The sequence below is a fragment of the Neocloeon triangulifer genome, unplaced genomic scaffold (genome assembly GCF_031216515.1).
Source record: "Neocloeon triangulifer isolate White Clay Creek 2 clone unplaced genomic scaffold, ASM3121651v1 ptg000014l, whole genome shotgun sequence".
In the NCBI taxonomy this organism is placed as follows: domain Eukaryota; kingdom Metazoa; phylum Arthropoda; class Insecta; order Ephemeroptera; family Baetidae; genus Neocloeon; species Neocloeon triangulifer.
In genome coordinates this window covers 18,803,900-18,820,008 of record NW_026775556.1, presented here as the reverse complement: position 1 = coordinate 18,820,008, position 16,109 = coordinate 18,803,900, and the positions used below count along the sequence as shown (strand labels likewise).

At 40.3% G+C, this 16,109-nt stretch overlaps 3 protein-coding genes across 5 annotated transcripts; 1 reads left to right on the top strand and 2 right to left on the bottom strand.

Annotated features, from left to right (window-relative positions):
- The first annotated feature begins 406 nt into the window (after positions 1–406).
- On the top strand, positions 407–8,438 carry LOC132199559 (anaphase-promoting complex subunit 1). 2 transcript variants are annotated; one of them, XM_059624374.1, is made up of 32 exons: positions 407–630; positions 688–813; positions 869–1,079; positions 1,140–1,388; positions 1,453–1,583; positions 1,637–1,791; positions 1,846–1,941; positions 2,069–2,260; positions 2,316–2,508; positions 2,563–2,931; positions 2,981–3,041; positions 3,091–3,240; positions 3,587–3,876; positions 3,928–4,074; positions 4,135–4,299; positions 4,361–4,523; positions 4,580–5,021; positions 5,074–5,311; positions 5,370–5,532; positions 5,592–5,780; positions 5,833–6,018; positions 6,076–6,202; positions 6,263–6,487; positions 6,541–6,742; positions 6,801–7,033; positions 7,086–7,281; positions 7,335–7,402; positions 7,461–7,599; positions 7,658–7,843; positions 7,893–8,070; positions 8,123–8,248; positions 8,305–8,438. In XM_059624374.1, exons 1-32 carry the CDS (start codon positions 607–609, stop codon positions 8,388–8,390), a joined length of 5,706 nt encoding a protein of 1,901 aa, XP_059480357.1. In that variant the 5' UTR covers positions 407–606; the 3' UTR covers positions 8,391–8,438. The 2 variants fall into 2 exon arrangements, with proteins under 2 accessions (XP_059480357.1, XP_059480354.1); XM_059624371.1 differs by having other exon boundaries at positions 5,367–5,532.
- Positions 8,409–14,841, bottom strand: LOC132199560 (protein virilizer). Of its 2 annotated transcripts, XM_059624375.1 has the most exons (17): positions 14,774–14,841; positions 14,447–14,559; positions 14,242–14,386; positions 13,984–14,186; positions 13,818–13,926; positions 13,456–13,762; positions 12,779–13,005; positions 12,634–12,723; positions 12,380–12,569; positions 10,684–12,259; positions 10,077–10,611; positions 9,860–10,022; positions 9,547–9,802; positions 9,203–9,483; positions 8,857–9,153; positions 8,605–8,798; positions 8,409–8,547 (listed from the first exon to the last, which is right to left on the bottom strand). In XM_059624375.1, the coding sequence occupies exons 1-17, from the start codon at positions 14,828–14,830 to the stop codon at positions 8,449–8,451; spliced, it is 4,842 nt and encodes a 1,613-aa protein (XP_059480358.1). In that variant the 5' UTR covers positions 14,831–14,841; the 3' UTR covers positions 8,409–8,448. The 2 variants fall into 2 exon arrangements, with proteins under 2 accessions (XP_059480358.1, XP_059480359.1); XM_059624376.1 differs by lacking the exons at positions 13,456–13,762; positions 13,818–13,926; positions 13,984–14,186; ... (1 more) ...; positions 14,447–14,559; positions 14,774–14,841 and adding an exon at positions 13,207–13,445 and having other exon boundaries at positions 12,779–13,008.
- A 627-nt stretch (positions 14,842–15,468) lies between these two features.
- On the bottom strand, positions 15,469–16,073 carry LOC132201715 (huntingtin-interacting protein K). The gene has a single exon (XM_059628111.1). It carries the CDS (start codon positions 15,928–15,930, stop codon positions 15,571–15,573), a length of 360 nt encoding a protein of 119 aa, XP_059484094.1. The 5' UTR covers positions 15,931–16,073; the 3' UTR covers positions 15,469–15,570.
- Between the last annotated feature and the right edge of the window lie 36 nt (positions 16,074–16,109).

Genomic DNA, 16,109 nt, shown 5'->3' with positions numbered 1-16,109 from the left:
GAACAAAAACTATTTCCTAATAAGAATAATTAATATATGTTTTTACATTTAAAACAAAGTTAAAAAGGGAAAATAAATCTCCTTTATCAAAATGTAATAAATTTAATTAAGAGATGTTACCCACTATTCTGTAAAAAAAAGCGCGTGCATATTTAATCTATTTAATATTATTTAAAGCAATAATAAGGACGAATTGTATTGTTTAAACTTTTTTTTTAAATACTATTTTTTAATGGCTGTAGAAAAAAATTGTAAAAATATAAAGACATCATATAATCGTATAATTATTTTTAATTTTGCTAGACAGTCAATACGCGTCACCTCGTTTGCACGCTTCTTTGCCGCCTCTATCAAGTCTATCATTGAATCAAACAACGCAGAAAGCGCCCCCTCAAGGCCTCCCTCCAAAACACAAACATCAACAACTCGTGCTTGATTGAGTTGTTGTTTTGCCGGCGAATCTTTAATTTTATAATTTCACTCGAAAGCTTAATAAATTCGCAATTACAACCAATCACTGATGATTAGCACGCTTTGATGAGAGATTGACCGGACGGAGAGAGAAATTTCGAACTTGTCGGCAATCTGGCAGCTCTCGAGCAGACCATGATAGCCGCCACTGATGTCCAGGTATGTATTTGCCAAGTTTTAAATCAATGTCAATTAGGAAGTATGCACTTGTTGTAGGATTGGCTGCCGCATGGACGCTCTCTGGAACATCCCGGACAGTTGGCGGGTGTCTCTGGCTCGGAAGAACCGCACGACCGCCTCATCGAACAGCTCAGCAACATCGACTTGTCAGATGCTGGAAAGGTTCTTTATTAAAATCTTTTGGCTTTGGAACTTAATTTTCATTTGTAAATTTCAGGAGTGGTGGTGCATTCGCTCTAGTCCAGATGTTGACGGTGCCGAGGAGGAGCTCTACATCAACGGCAGGACTGTGATTTGGAGCCAAGGCTCGCACTCCCGATGGATCACTCTTCGGTCCTTCACCTCTGAGTTTCCCGTCCAGCTCACTTGCTGGGCCACTTTCAGAGATTCCCCTTCTCTGCATCAACTCCCTCTAAAGAATGATCTTGGTAAGAAAAATTTACTCTCGTTGAAGATTTTAAATTTATATAATTAATTTATTTTTAAAGATTCGTTCATCAAGGCTATTTGCATCGTGGACACTCACAACATCAACGTCTTTACGACCGATGGCCGCGACTTTGTAACAAGTTCCCCTTTTCCCGTCTCGAAAATATGGCCCATGAAATCAGGGCTCATGCTCGAGATGGAGGCAGACATACCAGTTCACTCAGAGATTTCGGCTCTTCAGTACCCACTGGTGTTCAGCCTTCACCACCCTTATGATGACATAAAACCTGTCATGACCAAACAAGGATGTAATAATTTTTCACTTAGTTTTTTTTTTAATACCCATTTCAAGCACATTTTTTATAATTTCAGCTCGCATTGGTGCTGTTACGGATCCAGGACAAAGAATCGTTTTCACAAGTGAAGACCCGTCAATTTGCATGCTGTACGATTCCATCACTGGAACTCACAGTGTGTGGGCTATTAGGAATGCAACCCTCCAAGTAACATACTAATTTTATACATAAAGTTGGTCATTTCATATTTTATACTTCAGGAAAGTTTTACTCCAAGAGGAAATGAAGAAATCTCTTTGGCGGGTGAAAGTATTTTGAGTGGTCCTCTGCACGAGAGCCCCTTAGAAGTCATTGGTGCCTCTCCTATTCCGTCAGCACTTGCAGCGTCAAGTCCTATCTCAAGCAAAATAGATTTGTGAGTTTTTTTAACAAGGTAATGTGCAGTCTATCAATCAAATTATCATTTCAGGAGGAGATCTTCATTTATGGCTACGAGTCCAACACACCATTCAAATTTGAGTTCAAGGCGCCACACTGTTATTGGAGGATCTCCATTTCAACTAAAGTAGGGACATTTGTTATTGTAGTCAGTAAAAATTAGTAGCACAATTATTGCAAATCAATTTGATCAAAACAATTTGGAACTTTTTCAGTTAGATGAATTTAAAATGATTTCATTTTTTTTTTACTAGGGCAAGCCCTCTCCTCAATGCATCCAAGCGGTGTAGCCTGGCCGACAGTTTAGGAGGTGGTGGAGGCACCCCTTTTTCTGAAAGACGAGGGAGCATCGACTGCCGCTCCCCTCTGAATGTTGCTGCAGATGTTCCCGTCCAACCCCTCTACCCTGAAGTTTGCCTCGAATTTCTCTGGGCAGAGTCTCTCAAGTAAATTTTACTTCTTGAGTACATTAAAATTATTTTTTTATTATTTTTTCATTAGGGAAGCTAGCCGAAGTGGTGGTGCTTCAAAAGCGTTCCTGACGACGGACTTTGTTGGCCAGACTTACCTGTGTTACTTGGTGCCTGGAAAGCGAGAGCTTTTCCTCGTTAAACTGGAAGAGACCAATAGACAAGAGCAGTTGATTTTCTGCACGAGGACCAGTGTCCCAGCAAGAGATGCAGTTCCATTGACTGTATAATGACTATTTTCATTATATTAAGTATATTCAAATTTAATTTCTCACCAGGACTTGCCGATGATTGTTGTTCTTGAAGTCAGTGGTGGAATTACCTTATACTCTGGCCCAGACATGGTGTCTAAAATTTTTCTACCCAATTTGCTCCCTCCTCAAACGCCAATCCCGACAAGATCATTCCATTCGCTCATCACTTCTCCGTCAAGCTCGAGGATGTCCGAGAGCTCTTTCAAAATCAGGAGGAGTAGCTTGCAAGGCGAGATGACAATGGACGGTTCTTACTTTGCTGATGCATCCTGTGTGTTGTCCCCTGTTCCCAAACATCTGAGAATGGGATCGTGCATCACTTTGGAAGAGACTCATATCAGCATGGATGAAGTGCTGCGACTTAGAGATGAAACCAAAAAACGCATCACTTTGGTAAATTAATGGAGTTGTAGAAATTCTGATTTTTAATTTGAGAATTAAGGAATTCAATAATGGACATATGGTTAGGACAAGTCTACCAGAATTGTACACATCCTTGCTTGGTAGGAATTTTTAATATATTTTAATATCTTGCTTGACAATGTATTTCAGTAAGGAAATGTGTGCAAACTCTGAGGATAGCCTTGAAAAGAGAAAATGCCATCCTTCTACTTACAAAGTGGTACTGTGCCAGAAATGCACCAGGCTCCCAAGACATTTCGGCTGATACGGAATGGCAGCTATTCCTTGCAGCCCTCCTTGGTAAGTATTTTTGCTATTCAAATTATTATTGTGGTAGAATTTCACGATTGAGGGTTGATTCATGATGATTTGAATTTGAAGCCAGCTTTTCCTTGATGGGTTTTGTGAGTTCTTTATTGTTTAAAAAAAAAACAATATCCTGCTCTACATGTTTCGTCTTCTCTCGAGCACTGCCAAGAAAGCTCATGAATTATGACTGCAGCCCGCAGCCCTAACATGTGGAGCTGGATATTGTTTTTCTTAAACAATAAACTATTCACAAAACCCATCGAGGAAATAAAGCTGACTTTAAAATTCAAATCACCATAATATTATTATTATTATTCAAATCTGTTTTTTTTTCTAGGTCTGATGGGATATGAAGTTGAAAAGCTGAAAATAATAAAAAAGTACGACTCAAGTAGCGCACCGCAGGAAAAACGAAAGAGAAAATCCGAAGCAGGATCTAAAGAAGACTGGAGTTGGGTGGTTTTGAATCATCAGAAGGAGCTCTCTGACATGTGTTCTCTTTTACGAATTGATTGTCCTGAACTTTTCACTCAAGAAAAATCTGTTTCTGGTGGTCGAATCAACACTAATGCGCCGTTATTCAAAGTTTTTGAAACCATCCTTCAGTCCCTTCATCTGTTATATGAGGTAGATCAAAATGATGAAATAATTTAAGTTTTACAATTTTTATTTGTGCAGGAGATGAAGTTAGATGCTCTTTGCAAACCTGAGCTTCCACAATTGGCTCAGCTTCTGCATTTACTGGCCAGTGACTTGCAAATTCCTTTTTACATCGAACACTACTGGAGAGACTACCCTCATTTGTGTTGTCCTTATGAAAGTTCTGTGAGTTCTCCTTTGCAATTTAAATTTTAAAATTTGAACAAATAAGTCATTTTACATTAGGAATTCCAAATGCACGAATCGGATCTGAGCAAATTAGGAATAAAAGTGTCTAATCCTGCCTCAATCATGCTTCAAGTTCAAACTTTGCTAGAATGCAACATTGAACTTCCAAGCCCATACTTATACATGCCTCAAGTCAATGATTTGTCGAGAAATGTTGTTCAGGTAAAAAAAGATTAATTTTATGAAAATTTTTGGTCAATTATAACGGGTAAAATGATCTCAGTTGACTGCACTCTTGACCCTTGGAATGAAAGATAAGAACTTAGGTCTGGAGCCTTTCATCAACTACATGGGACCAGTCACCTTCAGGAAAAATGTAACCAAGGAGAAAATTCCTTTCAAAGCATCGCTGGCAGAGAGAGCTGTTCTTCTCATGGTCCAGAGAAGTAAATGAATTATTTGAAAAAAAAAACAGTTTTATAAATAAAGTATTATTGCACAGAAATTACTAAGAGCGTGATTGAGCGTCTTCCTGGAAGCATCGCTCTGCTATTCATGTGCGCTATTGCAAAGTGCAGAGAAAATCCTCCTCCTGATTGGTCTTTAGAGGCATTCAATCTGGTCGGACGAGAAGATTTGGCCACGCTTTGCTCTGGGGAAGCCATGCAGCCTCCAAGGGAACCACATAAACTGCCCAATGTCCAAAAGGAGAACTCTAGCGAGAACATTGATGATGGAATGGAGGATCTGAACATGGAGGCTCTGAAACTTCGATTTCCAAAAGACCAGAGAGTCGCCTCTGTTCGCCGAATGCTGCAGTCGGCCAAACCTGTCAAAATTTCTATAATTCAACGTCCTGAGGTTTCTGATCACGACTACATAGAAGAGCAAGAAAAGCAACTCTTGTCACTCTGCACTCGAACTTTGGGCCTACCTGTTGGAAGGTTTGCAAAATTTTCCTCAATTTTCAGCCGATTGATCGTCAAGTTTTTTTAGGGGCATGTTCACCTTGGCCTCCGTTGAGCCAGTTGTTCTTGAGCCCCTTCCAGTGCCAAAGCTGTGTCTTACTGGGAAGTCACCCATAAGAGGAACCTCTATTGACCTGTCCCACATTGAAACAGTGGCCAACATGAATTACTGGCCCCTTTTCCACAACGGAGTTGCCGCTGGTTTGAAAGTTAGCCCAAATGCCCCAGGAATTGATTCAACCTGGATTGGCTACAACCGTCAAAAGGCAACTAAAAAAATACTTCAAATTATTTTTTGACATCTTCATTTGTACTGAAAAGCAGGGAAACGCAGACGCTGCAACAGAACATGCTGGATTTCTTATGGCGCTCGGCCTCAATGGACATTTGAAGACGTTGAAAAACTTCAAAATTTACGAGTATTTAAACAAGTGCCATGAAATGACCAGTGTTGGTCTTCTTTTAGGCATTGCTGCCAGCAAAAGAGGTTCGATTATGACACTGAAGCCTATTAGGGATATATTTATTATAAAAATAACTAACTAGGGAGCAGCGACCAAGAAGCATCACAGGCAATCCGAACCGTCTGCTTACACATTGAAGCAATGTTACCTCCAACGTCTCTTGAACTGAATATTGCTCAGAACATTCAGGTGGCTGCTCTACTTGGCCTTGGCCTTCTGTATCAAGGCTCGGCTCATCGACACATTGCTGAAGTCTTATTGTCCGAAATTGGTACCATATTTCTCATTTTTAGTTCAAACAAGTAGCTCGCAAAATTTTAAAGGTCGTCCACCTGGACCCGAAATGGAAAATTGTGTTGATAGGGAGTCGTATTCCTTGGCTGCTGGATTGGCCTTGGGACTGGTGGTGCTCGGCCAAGGCAATGGCCACATGGCAGGGCTCAAAGATTTAGCAATTCCTGACACACTACATCATTACATGGTCGGCGGACATGTAAGACAGCTGCCAGGTATAATTTACTTTTCAAATATATGGTTGAAAAAATAATTCAACTTGAAAATTTTAGTGGCGCAAAGGGAAAAGTACAAAAATCCTAGCTATCAGATAAGAGAAGGTGACTATGTGAATGTTCATGTCACATGTCCAGGAGCGACCCTAGCACTAGGAATGTTATACTTCCGAACTGGGAATGAGTATGATTTTTCAAGAATACCAATGAATGTGGCTAAAAGTTACGTTTAAATTTACAATAGGTCTGTAGCCGGTTGGATGGAAGCTCCCGACACTCAATACCTGCTCGACTTCATCCGGCCAGATTTCCTCCTCTTGCGAGTCCTGGCCAAGGGGCTAATCATGTGGGACAACATTGTCCCAAGCAAGGAGTGGGTTGAAAGTAACGTTCCTGAGAGTATCAGGCCCTACGCTCTTGCCAAGCCTCAGCCTGGCACTGATCCGTCTATTGATCTCGAAACAATGAAGTAAGAGGCATAAAATATTTTTGTAAAAATATAGCTAATTTAAATAAATGAAGCCAAGCGTACTGCAATATTTTGGCCGGCTCGTGTATGGCTATGGGTCTGCGATTTGCTGGATCTGCAAACAACGAGGCGTTTGAAACTCTCTATTACTATGCTCATCACTTCATCTCCCTTCTGAACAAGTCTGTTGCCGAGCTCGCAGGAAAATCAACAGTTGAATCATGCATAAATGTTGTCGTCTTGTCACTTGCAATGGTAATTTCAATGTTAATTAAATTTTATGAAGTTTTTATTTATGATTTTGTATACACAGGTCATGGCTGGAACAGGAGAACTAAGTGTCCTGCGCCTCTGTCGCTTTCTTAGATCTCGAGTTGGGCCAAATCATGCTGTCGTCACTTATGGCTCACACCTGGCCACCCACATGGCTTTGGGGCTGCTGTTCCTGGGTGGAGGACGTTACACTTTGTCTACGTCAGCCCAGTCAGTGGCTGCACTTCTTTGTGCCTTCTTCCCCAAGTTCCCTACCCATTCAAATGACAACAGGTTAAAAAGCCCTAAAGTTTTGTAAAACTTTCACCATTTATTATTTTCAAAGGTATCATCTTCAAGCCTTTCGTCACTTGTACGTTTTGGCAGCAGAGCCAAGACTGTTGCTTCCGAGAGACGTGGACTTGCTTCGGTGCGATTACGCCAGTTTGAGAATTGTTTACTTGGACACACCTTGGTACAAAAATCAGTACGTTGTGCTTAAAGCACCCTGTCTGTTGCCAGAGTTGCATTTAATTAAAGAGGTATTTTTTTAAATTTAGAGTTAAATGAACAAGTATTTAAAATCTTGTTACAGATCCGAGTAGAGGACGAGAGATACTGGCCAATCACTTTCGAAAAAGGTCGCAATTGGAACCAATTAATGTAAGGATAATATTTCAAAACAATTGAATAATTGAATACAATTCATTTTTGTCTGCAGACAACTGCTCAAATTGAAGCACACACTCCCAGTCAAAAAGAAAGCTGGTTGTCTGTCATACAACGAGGATCCCTTAGGCTACAGGACCATGTTTGCCAAATCTCTTACTAGCGAGAAGAGTGTATGCTGGTCAGCAAGGGTAAAATTCATTATATGAAAACTTTGGTCATTAATTACATTTAGAAATTTGCGCGCAGATGGAGTCAATTCAGGCTTTTTCTTCTCAAAATCCATTGGTGGACTTTGCTGAGCTGTTCGTAAATGATGTGCCTGGTGAGAGCATCAAGGAGAAGGAGCTTAAGGACTTGGTCAAAACGTTTGCCTACGAGTGCTGCGTTCATGACAAAACATCAATGCTCCCAATTCTGCTCTCGTTTCTATTTGTAAGAAACTATTGAACGATGCATAAATTTATGACTGAACATATTTTAGGGCACAAGAGACTTGTGTGATGGCCAGCCAAACAGCAGCATCATTTGGCAAATTAAAATGCAGTTGAAGATTGCAGAACTTCTGACCAAGAGTGACTTGCTCTGTCCTCTCATTTCAACAGAGTTGGCGATTTCTATTTACTCGAGAGCAAGGTCTACGTTAGATACAATCGAGAATAGTATGAGAACTAATTATAATTCCTTAAATAAATAATTGTTGCATTTTTCTAGGTTTGAGACCGCACATTGATGAGTATTTGAAATGCCACGAATTGACTACAACTGATGAAAAAAGCCTCCGCAGCCTAACTGCATATTTGTCGTTTTACGACATTCCAATGCCTAAATTATTGAAAAGTAAGCATCAATATTTAATTCCTGTAAAAATTTTAAATTTCCTTAAATTATTCTAGTTGAAGCCCAGTTGATAAACCCTCTGAGTCTAATGCAACATGGATTCCCAGCAGACACGGCTTTGAAATTTGCTAGGTTAAGTTAAAATTGAGCCAACTGTTTGTTAATATCAATAAATTTATTTTTCACAATTTCCCAGTATTTTATCTTCTATAAGTAGGTGCAGGTGTTGCCATAAACCTTCCTCTTCTCTCTGGAGCCATGGGACGTCCTCGCATTTGAGGCCGGGTTACAAGCATTTCCTAATAACAAAATACATATTTTCATGCTTTCTATAAACAAATTTAACAAATGTTTACCTTTGCCGCCCGCATGGTTTGTTTGTTATATCCAGTAGGACCTGTGGGCTGTTGACCTGCACTTTCCAGTGCTAGGAAATCGTCGACGTGCAGAGATGGTGGCCTTGATGTGTTAGGTGGTCTTGACCTGAATGTGTCTCCTCTGGAGGAAGGAACCGAGCGTGGGAAAAGCAGTCTCCCTCGAATTGGTGCAGCTAAATTATATAAATTTCTATCCAAGCCAAAAATTTTCATCTAACGATGTAGACTTACACATTGGTTTTCGCACAGCTCTTTCCCTTGACAAAGAAACGTCACTTTGACTCAAGCGTATGTCGTCTCCACGGTGCATATTGTTCAGTTTTTCTATTTCCTGGGCCAGATTGATGTCAGGCAGGGTTGCAGCAACGATTTCAGCCAAGTCCAAATTTTTAAGGTGTTCTTTTGTCTCTGGTAGTGACGGCAAGTCAAAGACTGTAGGTGGCTTGGACTCTCGTGTCGGCTCCTGAAGAAGGAACTGAGCCGGAAGCTGCTCAGCCACCGGCGTTGGTGGTGTGTCTGAGTCTAGCACTAAGATTGGATATTTTTAAATTTAATAGCATTAGAGACTTTGACATACCTTTCTCTAGGGGTATATCAGAATGTTGGACTTCAGATACCAATTTGTAAAGTTCTTCGATGTCTGTGTTTAATTCGCTCAACTGGCATAATGGATGCTTTTCTTTGTTTTCAGCATCGCACCCAACAATTTTTGATAGAAACGTTGCAGATGATTCAAAATGAGGGTAACATTTTTTTAAAAGTTCAATAGTCCTTGATATTAAATTTTCTTTTTTCTCGTCAATACATGAGCAGAAATTGAACACGGCTGCAAACGGCTCGGATTTTCCTTCCAAGCATCTATTGTAAAAAATGAAATATTAAGAGCTCTGATTCTAACTAAGAAGTAAAACAGTAACATACACTTTGAACCAATGACGGCCAACGTCGGACCCAGAGATCAAATGCAGGATTGACAAAGCTGATAAAATATCCTTTGCATGGCTACTTTTTTGTTCTTGTGCAAGCGTGATGATTAAATCGAGCAGGCAACTTGACACAGATTGAATGATTTCTCTGCTGGGCAAAGCAATCCACTCTGATGAGAAAACTAGTTCCTTTGGTTGGAAAAGATTGTCCAAAAATTTCAAAATCAATTCCAACTCAATGTAACGTTTGTCTAAAAGAAATTATACAATTTGAACGCTTAAATTTTTATTTAAGAACTTTCACTAACCTTCAATATTTTTGTTCAAGACCCAAGTGAGAAGGGTTATGAGTCCGTTTTCTTCAGATCCACCATTTCTCAAAAGATGGAGCATTGCAATTTTAGGGGCACCTCTTGCACTCAGACCAGTCAGCAGACAAAGTCGGCTTTTTGTCGTTTCCGAATTGTAATCCTAAGATGAATTTTTAATAAAAATCAATTCAACTCAAATAATTGAAATTGTTACCAATTTCCTGTCAATCTTGATGCTTCCAACAAGTCCCTCAACTACAGACTGGACCACAATGAGAGCCAAACTTGGACCCAAGTCAGACATTAGTCCACAGATTTCAAACAACTTTGACGCAAGTTTGCGAACTGACGAGACGCTGAAGAGACTGATAATTTCATGGATGGCTGAGGCGAGAGGGTGCAAATGGGCTCCCCACAGTCTGTAGAAACTGATGATCCTCTTCTCGTCCTCAGACCTTATCAGGCGAGTGCCACAAACAGGGAGAGGCCTTGGCAGCAGTTTCGACAGCAAATCAAGGCCAGGGAGGACTGTGTTGGGGCGAAGAGAAATGTGCTTGAAGACTTCGGCTACCATTTGGGTCCATGTGCTCTTGGGCAGCTGCTCTTCTGAACACGGTTGCGTGTAAGCCATCAAGGACTTGACGGTCAGTTGAAGGCTCTCGTTAACACTCTGGTAAAATGGGTTGTCTGGTCTGTATGCATGTAGAAGCTCATAAATGCTCAAAAGTGGGCCCACTGGAGTGAGATTCCTATAAATTATAAGAAAAGAAAAACATTTAAATATTGAAGGGAAATATTTTTCAAAACAAATTATTTCTCACTTGAATTCAGCCCCTTGGCTTGATGCAACCAGAGTCAAAATAGCCCTCAGCAAACTCATGCAAGGCAGAACAAGGTTGACAACGTTCAAGCCTTTGATTCCTGACAAAGTGGCCGCATGCAGTTCTGGGTGTTCGAAGGCCGAAGCTACAGCCGCCAGGATGTTGGATAGTGTCGAAAGTCCATCTTGTGAAAAAAGTTCCAGTAAAAGTTGCCGTTTGTTGGCATTCTCAAATTCAACCAGTGTCTGATCCAAATCCGGTAGGGCCAAGTATTTGAGCACTCGCATAATAGGAATCAACTCTTCAGGATTACTTTTCGCTTTCTCAATGTTGGCACTTAATTCCTGGCACAGGGTTTGTATGTTTGAACAATCGTAGTGTTTGACCCAAAAGGCCAAGTGTGCCAGTTTGTTTTCCTCTGTGAAAATCTGTCTCAATTGATTGCCATACTTGAACAAATACTCGGGGCAATCAACCATCGAGACTGTCGAGTGGATTAAATCGAGGCTGAGATTCCGGGCTGCTGACAAAAGAGGTGTCGACTTGGCAATTTTAAAAAGCGGGTCCGAATAGTTGGACATGGAGAGAACTTTGGCCACATTCAGCCTGCCAACAGGGGTTTCACACAAGATCTGCAAAGCTTTGAACGACTCAATATCATCTTCGGATGTAATTTCCTCCAAATTTGCATTAGAAAGCTCATCCAAAATAGAAATTATCCTCATAGAGTAAGCCATTTTCAGTCCAAGGGGCTGATTCAAAACTGTCAATGTCTTGATCAAGGCTTGAGTAGTTTCGAGTTGCGAGGCCAAAAATCTGAGACCATGCTCTTCACTCAAAAAGTGATCGATTAATTCAAAAACTTGAACATTCACACTTTCTTCCAGCTGTAAATTGGTGAGACAAATCAAAAGGCACTCCAAGAGTTTTGCTGATTTCATCATTGAGTAAGCAGCAGTGTGCGATTCAAAAGTACTTTGAGGAAAACCAAAATGAGCCCCTACAGGAAGGAACCTCTTGAATTGGCCAATTTTCAACTTCATGTCTATGTAAATTTCGTCAACACTCTTCAAAGCAGATGCCAATTGATCTTTCTCTTCATTTTCCAAGTCCGAATTGGCCAAATGTGAACACTTTTGATGAACGAATATCAACGTCTCGTAATAGTTAATTTTCCGGATCAGATTGTTGAGCGCAAATTTGACTCTCGTCACTTTTGAGTTCTGCCACTGCTCCAAGAGGAAACCGACTCCATTCTGTTCGTGGTCGACGTCTGGCCTAAACTGGATAAAGGACTCCATAGCCTGGTTGTTAGAAAGGGCAGCATCAAGGACGCTGAGGGCCAGAAGTTTCAGTGAAAGGGCCATGTACTCTTCCTTGATAAGGTTTGTGACCATGCGGAAGAGGCCAGCTTCAATGAGACTTGGCAGGGTGTTGAACCCACCAGTGCAAAGAGAAAAAGCAAGTCGGAGACCAGCCTTGAGGTGGCGGACTTTGAAGGCTGGCTGAGTTTGTTCCTTGGCTCGGTTTACGTTTAATCCAATCTCCACCCACTCGATTAGTTTTGGTACACAACCTGCAGAGTAAAGTTTCAATCACTTAAGGTAGTTGAGGGATACAAATTGGCTCTTAATTACAAAAGACACTTTAAAATACACATTACAAATACAACTCATATAGTCAATCATAGACTTACTAGGTTTTGAATAAAGAGAGGTGGACACAAGAGGAATTAACTGCTCCAGCATCTCAACCCACGACTCAGAAATTTCTTCCGACTGCCAAGACTCCAGAAGTTCAATAAATTTGCTTGCATCTCCTGAACACGCAAGTTTTGGATTTTTCATGATATTTTCTCCAATTGATAAACTAGGGTCAACAAGATTCTAAAACACATATATTTTTAAATCACTCATTGTCAGTTCTTATTTATAAAGAAATTATTGTTACCTGCAGACGATCAATGGGTTTGGCTGGATCAAATTCAGGAGTTTTCTCAATAGTTATGTCCTTAATATCCTCAAATTCGTAATCTTGGAACTGAAGAATTTCAAAAAGTAATTTTTTTTAGTCTTTTACAAATTTTAATTTTAACCTCTGCATCCTCCATATCCTCATCGCTCAGGATGGGTTCGTACTGCTCAGGGTCCTGGTCAGGCGTGGATAAGGGACTATTCTCAGGATTGGGCTCGTTCGCAGGTGAATTTGCCTCATTGCCGTTGCCCAGGTCATCTTCGAAGTTGTCCCCAATGTCTCCATCCGATGATATTGACTCAACGTCTCCAGGAGACAGAGCTTCGAATGGCGTCGCAACGACACTTTCTTCTGAAACGTTATGGTCAAGAATGTTGCAAGGCGGACTTAAATGTGAAAATCTGCCTGCTTCTCACACCAAGGAGGGTTTGATATGAACAAAGGATAAATATAATGTTTGTGCGACTCCGACATATCTCAATTTATAAATCAATTATCCTCGGCAGTGGTGGATGATTGGCAATAAAAACGAAATGACAAAAAACATACCTTGGATCAAATAAGTTAATAACATGAGCGAAGAGTCGGAAAACGAAACATAGAGTTCACATAGGAGAAGAGTTCGTTTTCTCAATTTCAAAGTAGAAGTGTCTCTTGGAAAGAGTCTTTTCTTAAATATAGTCTGTCAAAGTCTATGCCTGAGCAGGAGGAGCAACAAGAAAGCGAGAATTCTAAAAATGTCTGTCCCGCTGAGGCACAAAGTGCCCGCACTGAAGCGTCTCTTGAGCTTAGAAATACCTTTGGGCTCAACCTCGGGGACGGCAGCCGGCTTATCATTTGACTTAGTCCATTTTTTCTGCTCGTCCATCGGCGGCGTGTGAGGTCTCTTGCGGGGGTTCGACGGGTGCTGCTCCTCCCAGCTGCGTCTTGTGCCGCGGCCGCTCCACTCCTGCCGCTCGTGGTACTCATTTGATCGTCCCTCGCCCCACTCCCAGTTCGTACGGTTCGAGCCGTGCCTCGGTGGAGGGCCTCCTTCGCCGCGTTCCCAGCGCTCGCCGCTCCGCTGATTCTCCCACTGGTCCTTCTCGTAGCCTTCACTGGAGTTCTGATTTAAGGTTCCGAGGTTAGAACAATTTGTTTGCAGGAATTATAAATTTTACCGGAGGTTGTTTCCACTGCTCGTTGAAAGCACCTCCGTACTCCGGCTGAGAATAACCCCTAGTTTCTTGCCCATAGCCTCTTGGGAAATGTTCTTGAGACTCTTTAAATCTAAATGTACATAAAATAAATTAAATATTAGGAAATTAGGAAAAAAAAATGATGTACCGCGGTCCAGGTGTTCCTTCATTAGCGTTCCACTCTGGTCTAGGAGGGGAATGACTTTCTGGTTCAACATTTTGGGCATTAGCTGCGTGAGAAGAAGTACTCGCATTTGAGTTTTCAGTGAGGCCTTTGCTGACGCAGCCGTAAACAGCCAGCGTTATTGTCGTGTACAGTCCTCGTAGGACAAGACCATCAGTCGGAATTTGCTGTCGATACAGATATAATTATTAAATATATAATAATGAGCATTGTAAAACGTACGGTGTTGGATTTTTTCTCAAAGGGCAGCTGTATGTTTCCATTCTGTTTGTAGTCCAGTGAGCCCAGACTCTCAAAAGTTGAGGCGCCGGGTTTGCTCAAATCGTTCACAAAGAATTCTATCGTGAATTGCGACGGATTTGTAGCTCTAGAAATGAGAATTTATGCTTTAGATTAGTTTTATTGTAATATTTTATCGATTCCTCACCCTAGTCGAACGCCCCCTGGAAAGTCGGCTTGAACACGAGCTCCAAGTGGAATGATTCGGACCTCTGATAAAATAACCGGCTTCGGAAACTGAACGAGATCCAAGTTCAGCTCCTGGAAAGTCAGAAGATGAAGAACAATTATAATATTGAATATAAAAATGTGCAAAAACGATGAAATTGGAAATATACGCGTATTAACAGGGAAGACTTTTCAATCAAAGAAAGACGTTAAATTCATTAGAAAAACATCGAATTAACATCAATGCGGAAAAGAAAAGGAACTTTACTTTCGGAAAAATGTGAAATCGGCTTAAAAAATTGCTTACTTCCGACGTTTCGTGCGAAAATGTGTCGAAAAACAAGAGCTGCGTCTCGTCATCCATGTTGGCTGAAATAAAAACAAAAATAAATAAGACTGCTCGCTGCTATTGGTCGTTCAATTCATATCTTTTTCTTGATTGGTTGCCTTGGTTTTTTTTGAAAGGCATAAAGCGCGATTAATAAGAAATGGTCTGAAATTTTTTCGTTCATTAAAATTAGAGGGATTACTTTATGAGCTCCAATAAAAGTGAAGAAAGTATTTTTTTGTCATTAAAAAAATTGTGAAATTAGCAATGCTAATTTTATAAGTTACTACATACTAAAAAAGTATCTAATATGATGCGATATGATGTACATTTTTAATTACATCTATAATACATGTTTTTAAATCCATCAATAAATTTTTAATGCAATGAAGATTTTTTATTCAAAATACATTGCTTTACAGCATACTGAAGTAAAATAAGCTGCAAATAAATAATTTTGTCAAAAGATTTCACTCTTGGATATTGCACTGAATTTGTTTATTTTTTATTAAAATATGAAGTAAAAATTTCATTTTTATAAAAAAAAGAATGTTATTTTAATTTGAAAAAAACGCAAATACTTATGAGTATAATGTATCCATCAAAAGTCATTTATATTTACTGCATAATATCATAATTCATAAAGGAACAGAAATACAGAGAAATGATAAACATTTTAGCTGTTTACAAATTTTTGTTTTGGATTGTTTTCTCCAAACAAAATCTTTATCACTTCAATCAATAGAATTACATTCATTCATTTATTTAAACTCAAATTAATTTGTAAGGGAAATGAGCGCGTCGACGACGTTCCCGTGGTGCTCTCGAAGAGTTCTCTCCGCCAGGATTCTCGAGATCTCCATCTCATGGACCATGAGGTCGACATCCTCCTTCTTAATGGAAACTTTAGCCAGTTCCTTTTCCTTGGCTATTCGTTCGGCATCCTCTTTCCTGCGCATGTTGTCGATGATGGTCATCGCGCCGGCCAGGTCAGAGGCCATAATTTCCTGCTCCTCCGCATAGTCGGTCACCTTTTCCAGGTCGGCTGCTCCACTGTCGTGCTTGGCACTTTTCTTCTGAGACTTTTCCTGCTCCACTTCTTCACCGTAAACTTCTTCGTCTGGCGAACCCTCCATTTTTAGCTGAACGTTTAAAAATTATTACTTAATGAACGTAATAAGAATTTCTTTGGTGATTAATAATGCAAAAATTAATTATCAGATTTAAGTCTCGTGTTCTTGCAGCTTGTGTGCTTTGCTTTTTGTAAACAAAAAACAAATCGGTTTTGCCAACACAAACTTCCGAATACTTTTAT

Coding starts and splice junctions, on each gene's coding strand:
- LOC132199559 (XM_059624371.1), top strand. CDS start 607: ATGATAGCCGCCACTGATGTCCAG. Junction 3,042..3,090: donor ATTGTACACATCCTTGCTTG/GTAGGAATTTTT, acceptor AATGTATTTCAG/TAAGGAAATGTGTGCAAACT. Junction 6,488..6,540: donor ATTGATCTCGAAACAATGAA/GTAAGAGGCATA, acceptor AAATAAATGAAG/CCAAGCGTACTGCAATATTT.
- LOC132199560 (XM_059624375.1), bottom strand. CDS start 14,830: ATGGATGACGAGACGCAGCTCTTGTTTTTCGACACATTTTCGCACGAA. Junction 13,763..13,817: donor AGCAGTGGAAACAACCTCCG/GTAAAATTTATA, acceptor ACCTTAAATCAG/AACTCCAGTGAAGGCTACGA. Junction 12,260..12,379: donor CTCTCTTTATTCAAAACCTA/GTAAGTCTATGA, acceptor TTTACTCTGCAG/GTTGTGTACCAAAACTAATC.
- LOC132201715 (XM_059628111.1), bottom strand. CDS start 15,930: ATGGAGGGTTCGCCAGACGAAGAAGTTTACGGTGAAGAAGTGGAGCAG.